This window comes from Empidonax traillii, unplaced genomic scaffold (assembly GCF_003031625.1).
Source record: "Empidonax traillii isolate 1590-97213 ecotype Southwest subspecies unplaced genomic scaffold, ASM303162v1 scaffold702:size1046427, whole genome shotgun sequence".
NCBI lineage: Eukaryota > Metazoa > Chordata > Aves > Passeriformes > Tyrannidae > Empidonax > Empidonax traillii.
Window position 1 is genome coordinate 714761 of NW_020955895.1, and position 18253 is coordinate 733013.

The 18253-nt window shown below is 37.4% G+C and overlaps 1 protein-coding gene across 6 annotated transcripts in view; it reads left to right on the plus strand.

Moving 5' to 3' along the window:
- The window catches only part of LRP1B (LDL receptor related protein 1B), a 671639-nt gene that overhangs the window by 414025 nt on the left and 239361 nt on the right, over positions 1 to 18253 (plus strand). For all 6 annotated transcript variants that reach the window (XM_027900055.1, XM_027900058.1, XM_027900056.1 and 3 more), the window contains exons 7-10: positions 7337 to 7559; positions 10394 to 10565; positions 12666 to 12809; positions 14239 to 14475. In XM_027900055.1, the coding sequence (XP_027755856.1) occupies positions 7337 to 7559; positions 10394 to 10565; positions 12666 to 12809; positions 14239 to 14475 (776 nt within the window). The remainder of the gene's footprint in view (positions 1 to 7336; positions 7560 to 10393; positions 10566 to 12665; positions 12810 to 14238; positions 14476 to 18253) is intronic.

Sequence of the window (18253 nt, forward strand, 5' to 3'; positions counted from 1 at the left end):
TGTAAAACCATGTTACAAGGCACTTTGTTTTTTTAAAATGAGTTTTCTCAGTGGATCAACACATCAGTTTGGCACAGCTGGTTTGTGATAAAATGGGAATAATCAATGTTTCTTCATTCTTATTCTAACTGATGAGCTTGCAGTAAAAAAATGAGGAAATAAACTTGCAGTCTGAAAGAAATCTACTTCCAGATTTCTGCATCTGATTCAAATCTGAGTCCTTACATTTTCAGATGAATAGCAATAATCTGACAAATGAAATACTAATGCTCAGGGACCTTAATGAATCCAGGAATACATCTGCAATGTGTATGTTATTTCAAACTGACAGTTATTAAAACTTTGCCTATAGTTATGAAAAAAAAAAAAAGTGACTGAAAAGTTAATATTTTATTTACTTACTAAAATTTTATATTGGGAATAAATTTGCAAAATTCAGACAACATTCTTTTGTTGAGAAAATTACTTTGTGCACAAAATTACTCAAGATAATTGCATGATTTTAATGAAAAGAAATTAAATTTTATTTAGAGAGAAAGCAGGTTAAGCAAGTATAAATTTGATATATGCTAAGGGAGGAAGTTTTTTAAGAGTTGCTATAGTCTTGCTGTTGATAGGAGAAAAACACAGACAACTACTGTGATGAGCACAAGTGTAAGACAACCTTTTTTTATATTTCTGAAACTGATATATTGAATTTTCATTTATCTGTGTGTTTGATTGCTATTATATTCCAGATGTGCATTTTTTTAGCCTATCCTGACAGTCACACCTATTTATAAACGGAGCAAGAAAGAGAATGTGGTAGGGTTAATATGGGTTTACTAAATATTCGTGAAGAAGTATAGTTTGTGTGAGAAAATTGCAGTATATCTTACTATCCTACATAATTCCTGCACCATCCAGAGGTGGTAGATGGGTGCACTGGAGAGGCATCTGCATTTCTCTCCCTGCAGAGAAAGCATTTGTGGGTGGCAAAGGGAGGAGATAAAATCTTTTAAGGTTTTACTGTGAAGTTTCAAACTTTATGTACATTTGATTGACTCTCTTAAGACAAAAGAAAGTGAAGGCTTTTATCCTCTCAAAAACAGAAAGGATCAAACTTGAAAAATAATAGGCAGGGATTTTTTTTTTTTTTTGAAAGAAAGTAACAACAGGGTATAGTCATAAGACTGTAATAAATCACAGTCCTGAATTATCAAATTACAGTCACTTTATAACACCTCTGAAAATTCGTATTTCTGTGTCTATGAAGAAATTGTATTGGGGAGTCCTGTTGATGGGAAACCAATTTAGGAATATACCAGCCATAATTCTATAGATGGACAGTTTTAGTAGGAAAAAAAGACTAATGACAATTTGTAGCTACTTCAGCAGTGAACCACATTGGCTCTGTTTATAATCCATCCCCAAATTCACAGCTACTTTCCGCATTTTCTGCTCTTGCTACCATCCCCTTTGCTGCAAACAAGGAAACCTTTGTTTGAACTGGTGATTTCCCTGTAAAGAGAAGGGTATTTCATTACAAATGTCCCCCCTAAGGCACTTGGGCTGAGCTTTTGCTGACTGTGCCTGTTGTGCCACAAGCAGTGAGTGGAGCTTGGCTCTGCCTGGTGAGAATGACTTGTCTGACTGGGCTTTACTTTTGTCTGCAGCTCAGCCCTCTGCTGCTTTCCTGCATGGCACTAAATCTGCAACTCTCTATGAGAGGAAACCATTATTATTTTACTCACTGCTAGATTTCCAAAATACTGGGAACGGTTGGAACATGTCCTGCCTTACGCTGCAGAAATCACGGCGGAGCTTTAATAGAATTTCACTCCTATGCAGCTCAAAAACATCCACCCAGTGTTTCCTCCCTGTTTCAGTTACAAAGAATTACTGCACCTTGCTGGAGAGCCTTCTAGTTTCTAACCCCCCCCTAAAATAGTGTGGGTTTGCCAGGGGAAATTATGCTCAAGGTGGTGGATGCTTCGTTTTGCTGGGAAAAGGAAGGAGTAACCCAAATACCCAGATCCAATGGTATTTGTGTTCCTGCCCTGAGGAGAAATATCCCTTTGCCTCAAACCTGATAATTGCTTTCAATGTGTGTATGTTAGCCAATAGTGCTCTTTAAGTATCTAAGATCTGTCTGGGACGTTAAGGAACAGGGCTCATTTACTACCAAAAATGGGCTGACTCTGAGAGCAGCTGATTTCTTCTGCTTTAGATGTGGATGAAAAAGAAAATTACTGAACCCAGAAGTCACACTTAATATCAACAGAGGGGAAAATGGTCCTGGACCATGCTATAAAGCATATTATTAATTGAATTTAATGTAAGTTAAATGAAATCCTATTTATTGTTATTAAATGCGGTAGAAATCAGATACAGGCAGTTCCCTTCTGAGAATCCAGTTAAGTAGATCACTCGATACCACAAGCTGGAATTTACAAGCAGAAAGCCCCACAAATGTTTTCACACAGTCCTTTGAATTGGGTGTTTTGATCACCTCCTCTGAAGAAGAAGGCTTCTTGTTCACCACAGTACCAATAGATTTAGTTATCCTATTTGTCCTACAGTATATCTGTCTGGTGCCACTCAATGCCAATGATGTTTTAAACCCATTAAATTGCACACCATTCCTCTTAAATCCAATTCAGAGTTTTTTCCCACAACACAATCACTCTCTTAAATTAGAAAAAAAACCTCTTACTTTTTGTCACTTGCTCATTTGCAAGATCAACGAATTACCTCTAGCAGCCTTTTGTCTTGAAAATCATCCTTTCAGTGTAATTTTTGAAAATTTAATCTTGTCCTTTCTACTCTTAGCTCCTGTTTTGGTATGTTAGCAATTATTTTGCTTTATTTTAGATATGTCTGGTTCACAGCAGTAACTTTGCCTCATAAAGATCCTTTTTTCTATAGGTATTTTACTAATTTACCTCCTATAAAACTGCACTGCTGTTCACTCTGCCCTGTGAACTGCCAAGCTCTCTGTCATTATTCACTTCTAACTCTGCCCCATCAGTTCCCACTCTGAGTGTCTTTTCCCTCTTATAAAGAGTAATGAGAGACTGAGGAGGGAAATAAAGAATAAAAAATAATAATAATGGCACATGAATACACTCAACTGTGAAGCACAGTTGTGTGTCATGAAAAAATCAAAAACTACATCATGCTACCTTATTGTTCCATACAAGGGTGTTGGAATTTTTTTTAGCAAAGAGCTGTAGAATTGGGAATTTTTCCCCCCCTAAACTCTGATTGTGCTATGCAGTGTTTGGCATCTAAAGTACATTAGAAATATAGAGTTTTCATTCATGCACGTGCCCAAATGTAGCTTTACAGGGAAAACATTTCTTTCTCAGCTAATTAAATAGGTGGGTTATGAATGTGGTGACTGAAAGTTTGGAAAATGAAAGGAAGTGACAAGAGAGACGTTTCTGAACAAAGCCAGTGGTGATAAGGGGGTTGGCAGCTGAACTAAGACTGTAACAACTGGGTCTGAAAGGATTTTTCCTTTAAGGACAGATGTCTCTGTCAGGAAAATATAGCATGCCTTTTGAGGCTCTCCTTACATGTTTTTGGGGCTTGATAATGAAGAAAAGATGAATCTGTGACCAGTGGTATGAGAGCAGGGATGGGAAGTTCACAGTCACTTTTGTCTCATGACAGTGTTCTTCTCCTCTGGAATTAGTGTTATTTGGTAACATGACTTTATTGCTATTTTTTAGCCAGTGGGCTTGCCAGGCAGGATATTTTAAAATGTTAAAGAGTTGTCATTGCTCAGATGTGGAGGGAATAGTCCCTGTGTATTCCTAGTTGAAACCAAACTCTTTGGGAAACCTCCAACCATAACTTTCTAAGGCTGTTTTTAAGTTATGAAATAGATTATATTTCATAGGCTGGAGAAAGTCATCTGAACCCTGGGAAATCAGCAGAAGGAGAAGGGTGTGTGTAATAGCTGGTGGTGAGGATGAGAGTAAATCAGCAGTGTAACAGAGCTGTGAAAATAGCAAATGTCATCCAGTGATGGCTGAATCTCCAGCTGAGGCAGGGAAGTTGCTGTTCCACTGTGCAGGCACAGGTGAGCTCCAATTTGGAGCAGGGCACCCAGTGCTGACCACTCTTGTTCAATAACTGACCTAAAACTGAGATAACTGCACAGAAGGGCAGCATAAAGAGAATGTCTTATGAGATGAGAATGACTGCCTTTCCTTGCTATCCCTAGCTGCAAGGTAGAGAGTGAAAGAATTTGATTGCCATCTAGAAATAGCTCTGGAGGGGAAGACAGGTAAAAATAACTGTTTAAGCCAAATAAGTGTGCTGCAGAAATCTGTAGGTGTAATTTAGCCTAGAAGGTATCATCGTTAATTAATAAATTTAGATTCCTTACTGCTGGAACAACAATGAAACCGTTCTGGAAGAGTCAAAAGAGCTAAATACTTTTATGAATTTAAAAAGTTTGAAAAAGGAGTAGCATAGGATGCCTGCAAAGCACCGGGACTTGATGAAGAAGATGTTGATTAACTACAGGCAGAACATGGGGTCTGTGCAGTGTCAAAGAGCTTGAAGAATATTCAGAATTTCCACGCATGAAGAAGTCTATAGCTTTCAAAAGATAACACGCCTTCATAAAATTCAATTTAGAGCCAAAATTTTTACTGTTATAGCAGCCTCAATTAGCTTCCTCATTGGCAGTTTCAGGAAATTAAGGTTGTAATGAACACAGCTCTCCCTGACCCTGTCAGAGCCCATCACTCAAGGTCAGTAGGAGTGCACGGTGCTTGGGCTGCACAGGGACGTGCACATGGTCAGTTCCTCCTGAAATTCCTCTGTGAATGGATAAAAGATTTCAGTGCCCTCTGCTGAAAATGAAGAGGCAAATCCAGCATCATTTGTGAGCATAAAAATTAACCTTGAGCTGACATAAATACTGGTACAGTGCATCCTTGAGAGCTCCCGAGGCAAAGGGACTACAGCGTAATTGTGGGTCCACTTCATGTGTTAGAAATGCAATTCTGGTTTAAACCTCATTCTAAAAATCTGCATTAGTCTTTAAACACAGAATTACTTTTCAAGATTAGACAGTAAAGCTTTTAATTTTCTCAATTTAATTTTCAGAACACTTTGATCATACAGTAGCAGAAAGGCAACTACTTTCTTGTTCTGTCTCTTACCTCTTCATTTAATTATAAAGTTTTATTGTTTTCACTCTCCAGGAGAAGAATAACAATTTTTAGAATAAAAGGCATGTCATACATGAAGTCATGCTACTTCCTAACCACAAATAATGCTAATATAAAACAGATATTTAGAAAATAAAGACATGGTCCCCATCCCAGAAACGTGGAGGAGTTTCTTAAATTAGATATTCTTAACTGGATCTATTTGTTATTAACATACAAAAATTGTATTTCTTGTCTGATCTGAAAAGATAATCTCGTTGTAAAAGGCAAATGAGTGTTATTTCTGACTTGTATTTTAGTCCATAGAAATGTTAAGTCTTTAATAAGAAACTCTGAGCACTAAGCAATAAGGAGTCAGTCTGAAGTCAAACCTCAGGCCTTTGTAACTGCTGGGTTTTTTTATGGATGTGTATTTGTATATCCATATGTGTGTTTTTTTATCTCTGTGTGTGTGTGTGCCTGATCAGAGCAAACCCATTTGGTTCTATGACTGCCAAATGAGCCTTATTTGAATTATTTAACCCTGAGATACAAAGTTCCATTAAATAACTTAAATTAAATCCCCAGAAGTACAGATTGCAGACTGGAGTACATCTAATATTTTAACAACTTATTTTCAATGTATTTGGTGTTGGCCTTGTCCCTGCTGATGAAATGCATACATACATAAATAAGTGTATATGCTTCTGTACACACACAGGTTTTTTGGTGTTTTCATTCCAAATTTAACATTTGCTTTGCAGTCATGATTTTTGCTTTGCACATATTCTTTACTATGGACATTTTTATTTAAATAGATGTGAATGTTTAGTGTGTGTTTTTAAAAGTATTTTTAAAGTACAGCTGGGATGCAGAATGATAATGAAGGACAAGACAGGCATTTGGGATTATTTTGATAAATAGAAATCCCTGTCAGTAATGGAGTTATCCCTCAGGAATGTTATAGGTAAAGTTTATTCTGCTTTGTGGCCTGGTGGTGGACTGCATGACCTTTCCAATTCTCCTCCAGCCCTATTTTATGATTCTGAGATCAATTCATTTTGGCATTTGACAGCTGCTGTACACAGACTATAGATGTTTCCCTGCCTTTAATACTTTTAATAGGTTTTTTAATTCACAGATTTTGCACTTGAAACATTTTAGTTGCATATAAAACGTATTCATGGCAAAAATAAAGGATATGGGTTTCATTTGGCTGTTCAGCAAAGGTATTCTTTCCCACCTAAAACATGTTACAGTGCTGACTTTTGATGAGAGGTTACAAGGCTCTAAATTAATGCTCTTTACCATAAAGATATCTCAGGGTTTATATACAGTTGATCCAATGTTATTCCCATTAGTGTTAATAACTAGGAGATAATTCACTTCATTTGGAAAATGAAATCCTGATTCTTGCAGTAGTTTTAGTGACATTCAGCCTGGAATCAGATTATTCTTTACAGTGTGTTAAAGTCATGGCAAGGTGGTCCTAGCTTGCAAGTGTAATTTGTTCTCACAAATAGGTAATCTTGTTAAAATATTGTCAGGTTAATCAAAATTGATTTGCATGTACTAAACCCAGTGAATGCTAATCAAGTATTGGGTTAGGAAGCTTTAGTAGCAATTTAAACTCTTTGATAGTTTCACATTTTTCTTCGATGGAATGACTCACTGGATTTGGGGAAACATTTTAAAGCCTGAACACCATTCCAGTGCTGGATATGAATGCTTTACAGACTCAAGCATCTCCCTTAAAAATACATTTTCAAAATCCTGAGAGCGTGGATCACTGTATTTGTTATACCTCATATGCAAGGAATTGTTTTCCAAACCATGTGAGTGCTTTGTGGTTTTGCCACTGTTATTTGTAACCTCCTTGGCATTTTTTACAAATAATGGTGAAAAATATACTTCAGATTGTAATTGAAAGTATTACAGGGTGTGTCTGTTGTGGAAGGAAATGCATGTAGAACTTCTGCACATTCCATTTGAAAGGTAACTCTGTGTAATTATGAATTTGTTGGAAGACACGGTGAATTTTTTGAGTAATTATATGATTATCAATATGGGGTATATGGGACGTTGTAATGACAAAGAAGAAAAACTTCCTTTTTCCAGAGCCACCAGGAGCTTTGCACTCTGTTCACACCCTTTAAAACTTACAACATCTTATTTTCTTTCAACAGAAAGCTTTTCTTTACAGACTACGGGAATGCTGCCAAGGTGGAAAGATGTGACATGGATGGAATGAACAGGACGTGGATAGTCGACTCCAAAATTGAACAGCCTACTGCTCTTGCACTAGACCTCATCAATAAATATGTGTACTGGGTTGACATATATCTGGACAGTGTGGAAGTTGTTGACTATCAAGGGAGAAGGAGGCACACGATAATTAAAGGCAGACAAGTAGGTATTTATTTGCAAATTAGTAAAAAGTAAATATATCAATAAATAAACATATGTAATGCTATTACCTACAGGAATTTAAGAAGTGGGGTTTTTTTCTCTTTAGTTGTGTATGTTTTAGATGTCAAAAGACCAATCTGCATGTTTTGTATTTTTTGCAATTTAGCTGATTTTGCAACCTGTGGACATGCTTCCATGAATGTGTCTTGTTAACAATTCACAATATAAGTCACACTCCCCATTGTAAAAGACTTCAGGAGGGAAAATATGGGGTGATGGAAGGGTGCTGGGAAATAAATCGTTAATGACAAGATGTCCTTACCCCTTCAGGAGGGAGAGATTAACATGAAAGAAATAGAATAGCAAAAGCCACTCACCCAAGAAGACTAATCTGGATGCCCTTAAATCTTATTGTGTTGATGGCAATGATGTTTTTTTTTTTTCCAACTGATCCAGATGTTCAGAGTCATATACCCAATGACACTGTATGAGTTTTTGAACAGGAGTATTTCACCTTAGAGAATGGGGTAGTAGGTAGCAAGGAAAGGAGGAATTCCCTGGCAGTTGTGAGATTTCTGTAAATCCAGGGGAAATTAGCAAAGACCAAACTGTCCCGGTTCCTGCTTGGACTCCTAGAGCTGGAGTGGGTACCATGTTTACATCTGCTTCTTTGTGAGGTTAATCAGGGCATGTAAAAAAACATGCAAACAGAATAAACACTTTGCCTTTTCTGCTGCCATTCTTTCCTTCCAAGTAATCACAGTTTGCCAAGAGACAACTGATTAGAATAACTGTCCTCTAAAAATAGGCGGAAAGTATGACACAAAGGGGTCTAGGTCACCTGGCTAAACACCAAACCCTTTCTTACTTTTTACCAAATTACTCCCAATCCTTAGCCAGTTCTGGAATAACAGGGTTGTAGGTTTTTTTAAGTTAACATTTTGGAATAGATACTTTAAAAAGGGAACTAATTTTCAGAGCCAACTAGCAAATACTTCTACAGGCTTGTAACAGAGTTGTACTGGTGTCATAGCAAAGATACTTGTTCTTTCTCGCTGAAATTTCAATCAAATGAGTATACTTTATCAAGTCCAAAGGGATTGTTTCTTCTCTAAGCTAGCTAAGAAAGGAGAATGAGATCTATGTCTTTTAATAAGGGTGAAGGGTGTTAAAAAGCTTGCCTCTCAATTGGTCACTGCTGTCACAAAAGGCTTTCCACTCAAATGAAAGACTGGTAATTTCATGAGGTTTTGTGCTGCTTTGCCGTGATTGAGAATGACTCTTTCTCCAAGTTACTCCTCGTGAGTCCAAGGAAACAGCAGACAAGAAAACTACCGACAAGAAATTTTAGGGAATAAAGTTTGTAAGTACAAGCAATTGTACACCAAAAGATATGCTTTCCAAGTGATACTGGCTTCTATGACTGAGAACCTGGAGCTATTCCGTGTAGCAAGCAACGTTTCCACTCATGTGTGAGATATCTGGAAAGCTTCCTGAGATGTAAAAAAAACAACAAATGCATAAATCAAATACAAATAATTAGGTCATTATAAAATGCACTGGAAAAAGAGTCACATAGTTTTAATGGAGTCAATATAAAAAAGCTCCCATGGGAGTTAAATTAGAAAGACTTAAACTGAGTGCAAGGGGAAATAGGGAAGAAAGGATTATAATTCAGAGGAGAATTCTGCAATTTGGTACAGATGCATCGCTATTTTCAAGGCTGTTTTCCATCTTACTATAATTGGTTTGAATTTCTGTTGGATCTTAATCAAGCACTTTCTTTGATCTCAATTATTATTTCTTTTTCTGGGTAAGGACAGAAAACAATCGCGAGATTTGACCAACTGGGGTGGTAATTTCTAGAATGGATGGAAATTTTGATGCCTGATGGGTGGAGTTTTTTGGGTTGTTTTTTTGGTGATGTATCTCTGAATTTGTGAGTGAATGAGCTAAGTAAATACTTTGTGGTGAGCAATTTATTGATTAAAGTAGTAACATATTCATCTTATGAATATCTGAACATCTGCCAACAAATTCTCTTTAATTTGTTTGGCTTTCAAAATTACCAATGAGACATTTTACATTATTTAAATCTATAAATCAAGAACAACCTCTAGGTTATTGAACAAGTCATATCTGAGCTGTGATTGTCCAACTAACTAATATTAGGTAATTTTTAATCAACGTGCCCAGACACAACACAGATAAATACAATTTTAGAATTCACTTTTTGAGAAAAAAAGCTTATTCAAAGACACCAACACAAAAGGAACACAAAAATAGCTGAGGGAATTTGTTTATTTCTTATGTATTCACTTAAGAAAATATTCAGCTGGTATATCTTGCATTATTTGCCTTGATTTGATTATAATTTCAAAAATGGGTCAATTACACCCATAAACTCTGTTTTAAAACTAAGTTTATCACATTTATTAGTTAATGCTAGTTAATAGTAGTTAATTTACCTTAGTTAATGAACACTAGTTAATACTAAAAGAAGCTGTTGAACCTAAAGTATGCAGGCATTTTTAATTTAAGAGACAGAAATGGGGGACTTGTAAGAGTAAATTCATCGGGATTGCTAGATAATTTTAATTTTCTGCCTTTCTTGTGCAAAGCTTTTCCAATTATAAACTTAGTCTACATGAATGTGAATTCTACTTGTAGTGTAGTTTGTGTTTATAATCTACAAATATTTCCTGACATATTCAGAAAACCTTTTGTACAGTTTATCGTGTACAATTCACAGTAATGTTTGATGTTTATAAATCTCAGATATGCCTCAAATAATGAGCTAAAATAATTAAAACTTTTTTTTTTTTCTTTTCCAGATTAGGCATTTGTGTGGCTTGGCAGTATTTGAAAACTATTTGTATACAGTTAATTCAGATAACCTCAGCATTTTACGAATAAACAGATACAATGGCAGTGATGTTCAGGCTCTTGCTAGACTTGACAATGCGAAAGAGATCCGTGTGTACCAGAAAAGAACTCAAACTGCAGGTAAGCTCAAAATTACTCTTTCTAGAACATATAAGACCAGATATTAAGTGGTTGTGTGGTTAAAGTTCTACCAGAAAAATGTATCAGAAGATGGAGCGAAAATTTGTTGTTGTGGCGAAACTCTCTGTTACTTCTTCATCTGCCCAGTTTTTTATGTGCTTGCTGCCAGTTTGCCCGTGTCTCTAAGCTCCTAACAGCTCTTCCCTGAGGATTCAACATGGAGAACTGACAGAGAGCCATGGTTTGCATGTTGTGTGGCTCCACACTCACACCACCTCAAGAATTGAACACTTTCAGAACTGTTGGATATCCAGTGTGGTCCATAAGCTTGGGTCTCAGATCTCAGAGATTCTTGGTGCATCTGGGCCTCCTTCTCAGACAGACTGCAAACCTCCAGTGGGCTCCTGACTTTGGGGCTGACAAAAAAGCATGGAGATATGCTCAATTAGACTGCCTAACATCCAGCCCACCACCGGTGAGACAGGAAACTGCTGTCAAGGTTTCCTTGGTTAGGATAAATATCAGCTTTTCTGTCTGTGACAGAAATCTTCAATTTTGTCTAGATCTTTCTATAATCTCGGAATTTTTGGTAAAGGAGCAATTTCTGAGGGCCATAGTCCTGTATGACTCTGTTCTGCATGCAAAACAGCAGCGTGATTTGGGGGGAACTTTGTGCAGAGATAGCAAGATCCAAACTGTTTACAGCGAAGCTTTATGAGAATTTTTTGATGTGACTGATAGCAATAAATTGTTGCCGTGGCTGCTTAGACAGAAAAGCCAACACATCAATTCTGGTGCTCAACATCGATGTTACTAAACAGAACTTTTAGAGAAGTTTTTGAAGTGGGAACAAACTTGTAATTGCTTTAGAGTGGGTGAACTAATTTTCACCCTATTGCTGAGGGCATTGATTTGCAGATGTCAGTGTCTGAAGGAGTCTGCAAAGACTCTTTCCTTGCCGTAGGCCCCACTCTTGTGCCCCTGAGGGAGTCAGAGAGGTTGAGTAGAGGAGAGATGAGAGCACAGTGTAATCTTTTATTACATCCTGTGATTACTTTGCTCCTCTTGCCCTTTGTTCACTCTGCTACTTCTTTTGTTTTGAATGGACATGTTTGTTGCTTGTCAAGATTCTCTGTAAAGGCTGTCTCAGCTTGGTGGAGTTTCTGTCTACCTTTAGCCATATCGACCTTAAATCACTCGATTGCTTCTTTTAAAAAAATAATTTAAAAGCTTGAGGGAAAGGAGAAAGAACTGAAAAAAAAATAAATAAATTGAGCTACAATAATTTTGTCCTGTTTTAGGGCATCCTAGTAGGATAGCAAGGTAGATTTTGTTTTCTCGTCAGATTTGCCTTGAATAGTTTTTAAAAATTAATTTTGATATATTAGTCTGCTGATTTAGAACCGTGCATTTGAAAATATGAAATCAAGGGAAAGGGGTTGTTTGGCTTCTTCAGCTGGATTTGTGTCCCACAAATCTGCACCTCATCCCTGGAAGGGTTCAAGGCCAGGCTGATGGGTCTCTGAGCAACCTGATCTACTAGAACATGTCTCTGCCCATGGCAGGGAGTTGGAATGAGATGGTGTTTAAAGTCCATTCCAACCCAAACAGTTCTATGATTCTATAAATGTGGGGAAATCCCACAAGGCTTGTTCTGGTCATTAGTTTTGGCCAGGTAATTGCCCCAGAAAGGTGCTGTTTAATGGAGCTGAATAAGAAACTGTGTTGGCATGAGGTGCACTCTGTCCTCAAAAAACCCCAGCCAACCAAATGAACCAAAGCAACACATAAAAAAGGGGAGAAGTGCCAGCTCCCCCAGGGAAGCCTTGCCCAGAAAATGCTGTGCAGGAGCTTATTCAGAACAGGGTGATCACACGCAACGATGGGTCTGGTATGATAGCCACGAGATGGCCCTTGGGGTTGCTTGTCTGACTTGGGTACCATCTTAAAAAAACACCTTCCTCTGTAGTTATATTGTGGGGAAAGATGTATTGTGACACGAATTCCCTTTTTCTTTCTTTCTGAACTTTCTACATGCTGATGCATATAATTATCTTGCCTTAAATGGATGTGAATAATGCTGTTTTTCCCTCGCCACAGTCAAAAGCCACGCATGTGAAGTGGACCCATATGGAATGCCGGGGGGATGTTCACACATCTGTCTGCTCAGCAGCAGCTACAAAGCACGGACTTGTCGCTGCAGGACTGGCTTCGTCCTGGGGAGTGATGGCAGGTCATGCAAAAGTATGTTATTTAAATCAAAGAGTCTGCCAGCCATGAATATTCCAGGGTGTAGTTCTGGGTGTTCCTTAGCGTGCTTATCAATAACAATGGAAAACACACGGGCTGCCTTGGGGTAAAATTTGTTTTCTACATGTACCTGACACTTTGTTCACGTACTCCTTTCATTCCCTTAAAATGATTTGATTTGGCTTAGTTCACAGAAGTGACAGATTAAACCTGGGATGCTGTTCAAAGAACACTAAAAATTATCACAAGTTTTACATTAATCTGCCTTAGTCTTTATTTATATGCCGTGCATTTTCACAGCACGGAAGTACTGGAATTCTGTTTAATAGTCCAATTTCCACCCGTGCAATCAACTTGTAAGGCAGAAGCAAACTGTTCACGTCAATAAGTCAAGCAAGGTTTTGCTCCTAATCCTTTGAAAAGCAAATCTGATTTGTGCAACTGTGATTGTACCTAACATTACATATACACAACCTGTTGGTCACCTGCAGCCAACAGGAGGGCACTGAAAATTTTGGGGATCGCCTGTTTTTTATCCCATTTCTCAATCAAATGATATTGATTTAATTCAGATGAAAGACATGCAGTTAGATGGATGCTGGTAGATAGATATATTTGCCCTCAGTCAAACCTGATACAGTTTTCACTGGCAATTTCATCAAAAAAAAAAAACCAAACAAAAACCCACAACTGAGAGGAAGCAGAGAATTTTAAGAGGTATATTGGTAGCATTAAGCTCCTAAGGTTATTTATCTTTAAAGAAAGAAAGTAACTTTACTAAGTTTTTGTAATTAACCTAATTCATTAAATTGTAAGAAATCTCTTGGGAAATAGGAAATATTGGTATCCATGTTTTGTATCTCAGCATGGAAGAAAAATCTATGTTGATTTGATGTATTCCTTTTGATTTGAAAGACATTTATTGTAATCTTTTATGTTGTTTGGTTTTTTTGTGTTGTTTTGTGGTAGTGGTGTTTGAAAACTTCAGGTGAAAAAGATGGTGTTTTGTATTTGCTGGAGTTGTATTGTTAGAGTTAATGATTTCTTCAGTCATGGTCTACGTTACCTTGATAAATCCTAATGAATTGTAAAATTAAATGTCTACAGAGCTATATATGTCCACTTCACAGCAGATGCAGAGTTATTCTGTGATCTAGTGCTGCTTTTCAGTGTGAACTTTTACACAAAAAAAAAATTAGGTGTAAGCAGCTCCCTGAAGTAACTTGTATTTTAAATAAGGTAATGTAATTATCTGGATTTTTTGAGTTTAGATACCTCCAGAATATAGGAAAGTTTAATTTTTAGTATCAAATAATGCTCCTGTTCCCCACTAATTGTTTCAGTTAATTAAACAGGGACTTTATGCACTCTAAAGAAGATTAGGCAGCATCAGTTGTTTATGTTTGTAATCTTTCTTTTGCAGGACCAAAGAATGAATTGTTTCTTTTTTATGGGAAGGGGCGCCCAGGAATAATCCGGGGAATGGACCTGAATACCAAAGTATCTGATGAGTACATGATTCCTATAGACAACTTGGTCAATCCTCGTGCTCTGGACTTCCACGCCGAAACCAATTACATTTACTTTGCTGATACCACCAGTTTCCTAATTGGACGACAGAAAATTGATGGCACGGAGCGAGAAACGATCCTCAAAGATGGTAGGCAACGCTAAGTGGTAGTGACATTCAGAGATTCCCCCTAAGGAGAAGCTGAACTGACATTTACAGATAATTTAAAGTTTTATTTAAATCTCCCATGGAAAACAGACCCAAATTAGGCCTTTAGCAGACTTGGAGATACTTTTTTACAGCTTCCTGTTTATTGTTCCTGAGGGCAGAAATGTAAAGTTTGATAAAGTCACTCTGCCGTGAATTCTTACTTTGTCCGGTTAGGCTTGTACCCACCAGTGAGTAATTCTTATGTCATAAATAGATATTCATTGAACCATCCCACATCCTTGTGGACTTTATAAGACTTCTTCACTCCAACCTGCATCACAGTGTTGATTCTGGAGCTTATTCAAGCAATTTGGCAGAGTGAGACAGTCTGTAGTTCTTGAAAACTCACTAGGGAAAAAACCCACTGACTTTCCTGATGCATTATAGAACCTTAATTAAGATGTTTGTACCATTTTCTATAGCAATGAGAGAAAACACTGGCAGTTCTCCAGTTTCCACCTCTCCTACTACACTGGTCTAGAATCATATCTTGTTGTAGTAGGTACTGTTGCGCTGGTAAAACCTGCAGTTTGTCAATCCATCTTTCTCTTTCCTTTATGGACCTTTTTCTGAAAGACTGCTTCAGCAGGAGGAAGCAACTGCCTCAGCTGAAATCCATTCTAAAGTAATTATTTTCTAGTCCTCAAGAAAATAAGAAGCATGAATATTCATTTCAGCCTTCAGAGAGCTTAATATCTTTACTTGTATATTGAAGCTCAAGACAGGGAAACTAACTAAAAGACCATTGTTTTAGCACAGGGATTTTTCATTCCCTGTCATTCATAACCCATGTGTTAATCCATCAGTCTCACAGAAGTTATCTGCACTGTGCAGTGATGTGGTGCTCTTTTGGTGTAAGGTCTTTCCTCAGAGTCTGCTCAGAGATCCCTTCATCAGCAGTTGCAAGGAATAGTGACAGGTCTTTACCCTGCAAACGTGATTGCTTATTAAAAGGCAGCTGTCTGGGTAAATACGGAATATTCAGCTGTCAATTTGGTAATTCTTCATTTCACTGCAAATATGGAAATGGATAATATGCATCATAGAACTTCCACTGCTCACTGTCTCATACTGAACACACATTTCCCTTTACAACAAAGTAACTTAAATGTGGAGGGGAGGAAGGAGCAGACAATGTGTGGATTTAAACATTATAAGGTAGCAGCAAGGAACATACACACAATGTAGCAAAAACACTAATGCAATAACAAAAGACTTATGGATTATCTGATGATATATTATTGGTGGTGCTATTTGCAAGGACTTAAAAACGTCTGTGTCATTCCCTCCTCCCACCCTCTCCTGCCCCAGGAGCTTACGTTGTTATCTTGAACTTAGTGTAGTTTCATAACTTTAAAGTATGTTTAAGGAACATTTTTTAAATGTATTTTTCATGATTTAAAAAATTAATATGGCCTCCAGCTGTAACACCTCAGCTTTTATTCTTGTCAAGTCTCAAGAACTCAGCAGGGACAGATTAAATCGTTCCTTGGTGGAAGGTTACTACAGAAAATCAGGTGTGTCAGGAGGGGGTTTAATATTTGCTCTGAACAGAATGCTGCTAAGGACTTCAACCTGTGGTAGGTGCCACTTCTCAGATTAGAAGTTTTCATTTTTTGTGACTATCAGGTTTTTCAAGAACAGATACGCTCACTCAAACAGCACAGTAACTCAGATAATTAGTTTGCCTACACAAGAGCCTAATCCTACCACCTGTTGACTGGGAATTGAGATCACTGAGCACCTAACACTGCTGGAATTTGATTTCCCGTATAGTTTCAGCTGTGATTTCTTATTCTTCACTTTGGGAAACAAACTGCTGGGTAGTATTGATAACTATTTGACAGCCCAAAGCACAGCCTAGCCCAGAGTTGGCAGCACAACTGCCAGAACTGTGCACTTCCACCAGCAACAGAAATTGTTATAATTAAGCTTTCAAACTTTCATATAAAATCAGTTTTTCACGTTAGAAAAGGGAACAAACCATGCATTTTTAAAGGGATCTAAATATTGTTTAGTTGACATAACATAAATACAAAACTCTTGGCTTTTCTACTTGTCTTTGTCCCCCTTATGTTGTTTGTGGTTGCTGTGAGCCTTAAAGTGTTATTTACTGTAAATACTAATAAAGATGGTCAAGGGATGCCTGTTGCCTAAACAAGGCCAAAGTAAGTCTGTAAAGATTTTTGGATGTTGTTTAGCTAGTTGGTATGGAGCAGAATTATTTCTTCCTTGTTTTTTATGTTTATCTAGTGTGTTAGGCACTATTAGTGTACATGATCTAACAGACATTGATGAGCTAAGCTATTCTATAACAAATTACATGCTGTGCTTATAATATGTCTCACATTTAAAAGCAGACTGGCAAATTGTTGCTACTAGAACTCTGAGTTTTTAAAAATCTTGTATCTATATTCAGCGTATATTTTAGCCCACATACTACTGTTGATAGTAAAATTCTGGTAGTAATTCCAGAATTACAAATGTTAACTTTTCAACTAGCAAGTGAAGAATAATCACAGTGGTATTTTGCTATCTCATTCTTTTTGTATTGAAAGGGCTTCACTGGCTTACTGTTGTCAAATCAATTTTGTTTAACCACAATGGCCATTATTTTGTTCCTGTTTACTACTTGTTGTGAAAGCCATCTAAAAAGTAAGGAATGCATTTAAAGCTTTCAGATAGGGAAATAAAAGTGAACTTTAAACAATAACTTCACAAAAATAAGGAAATTTGCCTCTATAGGATTGTGCTGTAAAGACCTCCTTTATTTTTAAAACTTCCTGATGTATTTAGTATCTAGTTAACGTGAGTTTTTTTAACTTAGACTGAATTTAGTTTGGAAACACATATGCTCCATAAATCCCACAGAAGGCATGGTAGCTCAGATACAGTATGTGAAACTTAGTAGACTTGGAGCAATAGGCTTGTAAATTTTAGGAGGTATCTAATATTCTAATCTAAACTTAGTTTTGCTGTTGATGCCAGTGTAGTCCATATTTGCACTGTTTTGTCTCCCAAAGAAGAAAAGACAGCAAAACACTTTCATTAAAAAAAGCTGATCTTATTAGTATAAAAACTGTGTTTAGCCCAAAATACCAGGGTCAGACAGAATAAAAATAAAATGAGTTTTGAACACCTTGTCCTCAAGTTTGATTTTAGTCACGTTGGTGTTTTCTTGAGTTGAAAAAAAAACTGCTGAAGCCCCTTAGAACTCTAAAGGACATTTCTTCAAAGCTGAGGGTTACCTGGTCTGTTCAGCTGATTTTCTCCATGAGCCTTGGGCTCCAGGTCCTTGGTGAAACACTCTGTTCTTTTCCCTTCCATACTTTCCACTTTTCTCAACACACTTGTTCACTCCAAGACCAAAGGCCACTCTCCACTCTCACAAAGTTCCAGCTGGCTCTGACACTGTCTCTTCAAAAGAACGTAGCAAAGGCACTGAGAGACTGAAAATAAAACTGACAGTGTCCATCAGCCTGGGAAACCTGGCTGAGCTGCTGGCACTGATGTCAGACACCGACTGACCCTCGACTGTTTTGAACTTGGGGTGATTCTTGTCAGACTGGGCTGTTGCTGGGTTAGATATGTCATCATACTGTTGTTTCATATCCTGCAGCCTGCATTTTGACACCACTGCTTCCCTCAAGCTCCCAAGATCACAAGTTAAAATAGTTCCCCAGAAGTACAGTGCAGTTTAGGTGTATCAGAAATACAC